This window comes from Lacerta agilis, chromosome 10 (assembly GCF_009819535.1).
Source record: "Lacerta agilis isolate rLacAgi1 chromosome 10, rLacAgi1.pri, whole genome shotgun sequence".
NCBI classification, from domain to species: Eukaryota; Metazoa; Chordata; class Lepidosauria; order Squamata; family Lacertidae; genus Lacerta; species Lacerta agilis.
In genome coordinates, this window is record NC_046321.1 from 29,841,529 (window position 1) to 29,847,936 (window position 6,408).

General features: G+C 42.0%; 1 protein-coding gene across 1 annotated transcript in view; it reads left to right on the forward strand.

The window, feature by feature from the left end:
- Window positions 1-2,334, forward strand: part of MEI1 (meiotic double-stranded break formation protein 1) — a 35,684-nt gene extending 33,350 nt beyond the window's left edge. The window contains exons 30-31 of the mRNA XM_033162634.1: window positions 468-577; window positions 2,110-2,334. Of these exons, the coding sequence (XP_033018525.1) occupies window positions 468-577; window positions 2,110-2,155 (156 nt within the window). The 3' untranslated portion in view covers window positions 2,156-2,334. The remainder of the gene's footprint in view (window positions 1-467; window positions 578-2,109) is intronic.
- Window positions 2,335-6,408: the final 4,074 nt, after the last annotated feature.

Below are 6,408 nucleotides of genomic sequence, written 5' to 3' on the forward strand. Positions count from 1 at the left end.
AATTTAAAATATTAATTTTTTAAAAAGATAACAGCAATTTTCTTAACTGGTATTGTAAACTGCCCTGGGATATTTATTAGGAAGGTAATAATAAATACCTTAAATAAGGTGCAGTAATTCCTCAATGAGGTGATTCTGAAATGGTTCTAACAGCTTTAGCAAAAGCCACTTTCTGCAGGCAGCAGATTGCAGAGGATTTGGTAACTTAAGTCCATTAATTTCATTGGTCTCCTCTGAGTACTGGTGTGACTAATGTTAGATTCCATCTTCAGTTACTTATTCCTTACTTTACAGAAGCGCTCTTTCCATGTAACCTTTGTTCCTCTGGTTCAGTACCACAGTACTAAGACAGCATGGAAAGCTGACATATGGCTATGCCTTTGGCTTTTATTGCTATTGTAGGAAAGGGAGATAGGAAGAAACAAACCTGTAAATTATTTCTGTAATTCCTTTCACTTTCATGTAAGCTTCAAAGTGGAAAATGTCAGGTGGATTCAACTCAAGCAGCATCTGTTCAGACCTTGCTGGAGAGCCTCCCATCAACAAGCAGGAGCCAGCCAACCTTTACAGGCATGATGTATCCTTTTGGCAGGATGCGTGCAAAGTTATTGGAGTAAGGTCTAGGGCCGCCATCTGTGTAGGTCTGAGGCTGAGACTAGACTGGCTATTTTGTGACATCCACTGGGAAGAGTATGAATATATTTTCAAAAAGGTAAAAAGAAAACCCTGTCAAAGTGCTTTTTGCCTTTTCATCACTTGCACTCAGACAATAGGATGTAAAGCAGTCAACATTAGATATAAAGGGCCCCAGTTTACAATAATTACTTAATTTCTAAATAAAGTAAAAAGTCTGGTTTTGAAAAAGGCAGCTCTGAAGGCAGGCAAAAGCTTGCTGTTTGCCTTCCTCATTGTTCCATTAATAGTTTTCATTGTTCGGATTAGATTGCAAACAAAGCAGTGCTCAAACTAGTAATGTTTGCAATGAAGAACAGGGAGTCGGTTTTGTGGCATTGTGCGGAATGTCCCTGGGTGCCTCCAGATTGTTACTTTTTTGCATGAGCAATTCAAGTGCATACTGGAACTTTGGGTTTGTGCAGTTTAAATGGATTAATGGGCTCTGTTGCCTTAGCACAGGCATGGCCAAACCTGGCCCTCCAGATGTTTTGGGACTGCAATTCCCATCATCCCTGACCACTGGTCCTGTTAGCTAGGGATGATGGGAGTTGTAGTCCCAAAACATCTGGAGGGCCAAGTTTGGCCATGCCTGCCTCAGCACAACCAATGCACTTGGAAAAGAAGACACAGGGAGGAATTTAACATCATGCTATGTTGATTGTCATAGCATAGATTGTCAGGCTTGTCAGTGGGTGGCGCTGTGGGTTAAACCACAGAGCCTAGGGCTTGCTGATCAGAAGGTTGGCAGTTTGAATCCCCATGACGGGGTGAGCTCCCGTTGCTCAGTCCCAGCTCCTGTCCACCTAGCAGTTCGAAAGCACCTCAAAGTGCAAGTAGATAAATAGGTACCGCTCCGGTAGGAAGGTAAAAGGCGTTTCCGTGCGCTGCTCTGGTTCACCAGAAGCGGCTTAGTCAGGCTTAGTCCACATGACTCGGAAGCTGTACGCCGGCTCTCTTGGCCAGTAACGCAAGATGAGCGCCGCAACCCCAGAGTCGGACACGACTGGACCTAATGGTCAGGGGTCCCTTTACCTTTATGTTGATTGTTCAGTCAGGGCAGGCTTGTCAGCTTGCCAGATGCAACCACCTCCTTTCTCTTCACACAGCTGTTCCAGGGGTTCTCCTGACACACACACCCCAAGCCAAGTTTGTTTGGGGAGAGAAGACCAGTTGTGCAAGTGGTAGTCCTTCCTTGTGCCAGCTTCCACTTGCAGGACTTATTAGTTGACTCCAGCCCATGCGGGTTTTTTTGTGCTTTGGAAAGTTATGGGGGAAAGTATAGAATAGAGTGCAGATGGATATGGATATGGAGTGTGTGTTCATATGCCAAATATTTCAGAGTTTTGGGGGGGGGGGGGAATAAATGAATACATTTTCTAAGCAGCGTATTATCCTTTCAACACTTTATTCTTTCACTGAAGCCTTTGAATTCAGATGTCTTGGAGGAGTGGCAGTTTCTCTCTCACATATCAGAGACTGAAATGAGAAGGCAAACAATACTGAGCAGAGAACATAATGGATAAAGCTACTTGTCTTTATAATTTCTTACTGGCCTAAGGGTTAAAGGAATATAATACAAGTGATTAAAGCCTACAGAAGTGATTTTGTAATTAGTCGGTAGTTTATGTTTAAACTTGTAAATTAAAAACTTAAAATCTGTTTTTTGTCTGCCTTGAAAATGTGTTAAGCGAAGTATGCATTTCAGAGTTGTTTTCAGCACTGATAAAGAAAAGAATTTGCAGGCACTTCTTATAAATACCCTAAGTGCTTGACCTCAGTAAAAATCTATTTTGCTACTTTATGTATCACCTTCTTAATATTCAGGTGCCATGAATCATTCTTTTGGTTAATGCGAAATGATACCATGTTAAGAGAAAGCTTTTGTGGATCAAGGGTTTTACCATATCTAGCCAAAGTAAGCACTCATTTGTTTGTTTGTTTTTTACACACACACACACAGCAATCGCAACAGTAACAATGCTCTCAACCCTTTTGGTACAATAGCTGAGCATTCTCTAAAATCTTCCCTCTAAGGGCTGATTTTCAAATGTGATTTTCAAATGCACCCACATTGTGTTGCTCAAATTGTAGTCATTGTAGCATTTTTTAATATGTTGAAAGGATGTTCTGCCTTTCATTTAACAAAATATTATTGCCTGATGCTTCAGCAGTTATATAGGTTACATGTATGTATAAAATCTTTAAAACCACTATACAAAAAAGGCAGGAGTGAAACAGCCACTGCCCATATGTTTACAATACAACCAAAGGCTTACAACCTCATCAAAGACAAGACACACTGCAAGGAAAGGGAGGTAATATAAAAGAAAGGAAGGATGATCAGGAGAGGCATGCCTGCTGCTAAGTGGAAGGGCACTTTCATGGCACAGAGCGGCAAGACAAAAGGCCACAGGTGCAACTCAAAGGGTAACAAAGAGACTGGTCAAGTGAAAACTAGAGAATTAGGCAGTATCAAGGAGTGAAACAATCTGAATGGCAAGTGGGAAATAGAACAGATCACAGCAGAAGAGGGCTAAGAATAGAAGCAGGAAGCCAACAAGAAAGATACAAGACTAGTCTATTAAGGAAATAAAATGAACCAAAATGTTGGGGGGGGGGTGATTGTAGAGGAAGGTGAATCCTAGCTGTACTGAAAATGGTGAGTTCAGCAAGAAGGACACGAATATATAGAAGAAAGGCCTGTAGCTCATTGGTAGATGATCATCTTTGCATGCCGAAGGTCTGAGGTTCAACCTCTGGCATCTCCAGGTAGGGCTAGGAGAGACCTGTCTGAGCCCCTGGACAGCTGTTGCAAGTCAGTGTAGACAAGGTTGTAAAGTCTGGTGCCCCTCATATGTTGGACTACATTTCCCATCATTCCTCACTAATGGCTGTTTGTTGGGGCTGAGGGGAGATGGAGTCTAGCAGCATCTGGAGGGCATCAGTTTGCTGAGTTAGATGGTCCAATGGTCTGACTTGACAGAAGGCAGAATTAGCATAAGAAAAATATTTTGAGAAGAATCAAACAGTTGTTCGTGTTCCTTGGTTCTGAACTTGAGAAGATCAACATTATCAAGAATGTGAGAAAGTGTTTTTTTTTTTAAAAAAATGGGGATTTGTCCATTGAGAGAATAGCGTATGACTATTGCAGCAGTGCACATAAATTAAAGGCCCATTGTGACAAATACAAAAAGGGGAGCAAATGTTGTCATTAGTCTAAAGCATTTATACTACAAGATTTCATACTTCAATCAACTTACTTGGTGGAATGGTTGCCCCTTAATGTATTTTTACAAGCCTGTCAAATCTTAATGATTTTAATTAAATCATTTATATTTAATTGCATTTGCTTGTTTTAGATAATGTATGATTCCATAGACAAAAATCTCCACTAATTATTGGAAAAGGCCATCTTATTTTCACCTTCCCTACAATAGCACACCAAAACAAAAGTAGCCTTAAAAAAACTATTAAGTATGCCTGTAACTTCTATGCCCAAATAATTAAAATAAGCTCTGCCAAATATTCAGTAAAACTGATTATCTTGATTAATCTACTGATTAAAGAAAGCTTCCCCCCATACTACTGAGATAAGGAATTTGCATATAGGGTAACATTTCACAGTTTGACCCAATTATAAAATATGTTTATAAAAGGAAGAAAGGGTTGTGTTATGTATCACTTGCAATGCCATGGGCACTAGCCTGAGACATGTAATGCACAGTAATTTGAAGCACAATGGATGCATTGTAGATGAACAAATATTACGTGCTCTGGGAACAAGATATTGCTGGTTTGTTTCCCTGAGACAGCCATGAAAGCTTCGAGAAAGTTAACTTAGGTAAGTGTGCTAATTGCATTTTCCAAAGTGCTGGCTTTGACCTCTTAAAGCCTTATACCGCTCAGGATTCCAGTATCTCAAGGACTACCTCTCTTTGTATGAACCTACCTAAAACCTACAATGGTCATTTGAGAGCATTTCCCATGTGCAGCTCCTAGGAGTGCTCAGAGGGTGGTAGACCCGTTAGTGCAAAGCGTTGCTTGCTTTTTGCATTAGGTAATAGGACATTCCTCTTCACTCAGGCAGCTGGGCTTAGATATGATTATTTGGCTATTGTGGTTTTGGTGCTCCTCTTGTGGTTGAGTGAAACATAATCACTTCTAAGTCTCTTATTTAAAAAAGCAATAAATAAAAAAATATAATAATTTATTGTTCATAAGCGACTGGAAAGACTTTAAGGCTGGAAATCCCATACTCACTCACCTAAGGGTAAATCCCAGTGACCTCAACGTGTCTTACTTTGGGAGTGTGGTGTTGTTCAGTCATGTCCGACTCTTCGTGACCCCATGGACCAGAGCACGCCAGGCACGCCTATCCTTCACTGCCTCTCGCAGTTTGGCCAAACTCATGCTAGTTGCTTCGAGAACACTGTCCAACCATCTCATCCTCTGTAGTCCCCTTCTCCTTGTGCCCTCCATCTTTCCCAACATCAGGGTCTTTTCCAGGGAGTCTTCTCTTCTCATGAGGTGGCCAAAGTACTAGAGTCTCAACTTCAGGATCTGCCCTTCCAGTGAGCACTCAGGGCTGATTTCTTTAAGGATGGATAAGTTTGATCTTTTTGCAGTCCGTGGGACTCTCAAGAGTCTCCTCCAGCACCATAATTCAAAAGCATCAATTCTTCGGCGATCAGTCCTCTTTATGGTCCAGCTCTCACTTCCAAACATTACTACTGGGAAAACCATAGCTTTAACTATACGGACCTTTGTCGGCAAGGTGATGTCTCTGCTTTTTAAGATGCTGTCTAGGTTTGTCATTGCTTTCCTCCCAAGAAGCAGGCGTCTTAATTTCGTGACTGCTGTCACCATCTGCAGTGATCATGGAGCCCAAGAAAGTAAAATCTCTCACTGCCTCCATTTCTTCCCCTTCCATTTGCCAGGAGGTGATGGGACCAGTGGCCATGATCTTAGTTTTTTTGATGTTGAGCTTCAGACCATATTTTGCGCTCTCCTCTTTCACCCTCATTAAAAGGTTCTTTAATTCCTCACTTTCTGCCATCAAGGTTGTGTCATCAGCATATCTGAGGTTGTTGATATTTCTTCCGGCAATCTTAATTCCGGCTTGGGATTCATCCAGTCCAGCCTTTCGCATGATGAATTCTGCATATAAGACTTTGGGAGTAACGTCCAGCAATGCACTTTTTTTTTTTGCCTGCTGTGATCATGCAATTGTTAGGGCTTGTAAAGTGAGGCACCTCTCATGTCCCAGCATAGCCAGATGGATATTGGTCCTTCATATTTATAACAACAGAGACAGAGTACCTGTGCTTGCGAATTATTGCAACTGATTAAACAGCAAGCAGGTGTTCTCATTAATCACTAATTGCTTCCTGCGCTCACCCCGCTTCCCCCGGACCAAACTTGCGCGCAGTCTAAAGAACTACTCTAATTGCCTTTCAGTGCTTATTATGATTTACACGCTGCTACTCTCAGTATGTCTAGTAATTGCTTCCGAAATTGTGTGTGTGTGTTTTTTTAACCCACCACCCACCATGCAAATCAGCACCTGGCATCCCCCCCCCCCATTAGTAAACGTGGCTGTTTTCCCCTTACAGTTTCGTAAACGTGGTGATTGGGGGGGGGGGAGAAATCTACCAGGCCGGCAGAACTACAACACAGAGGCCTCTGGGAAGAGCACGGAGGAAATGACGCGCCCGTGCAGGGCATGCTGGTTTG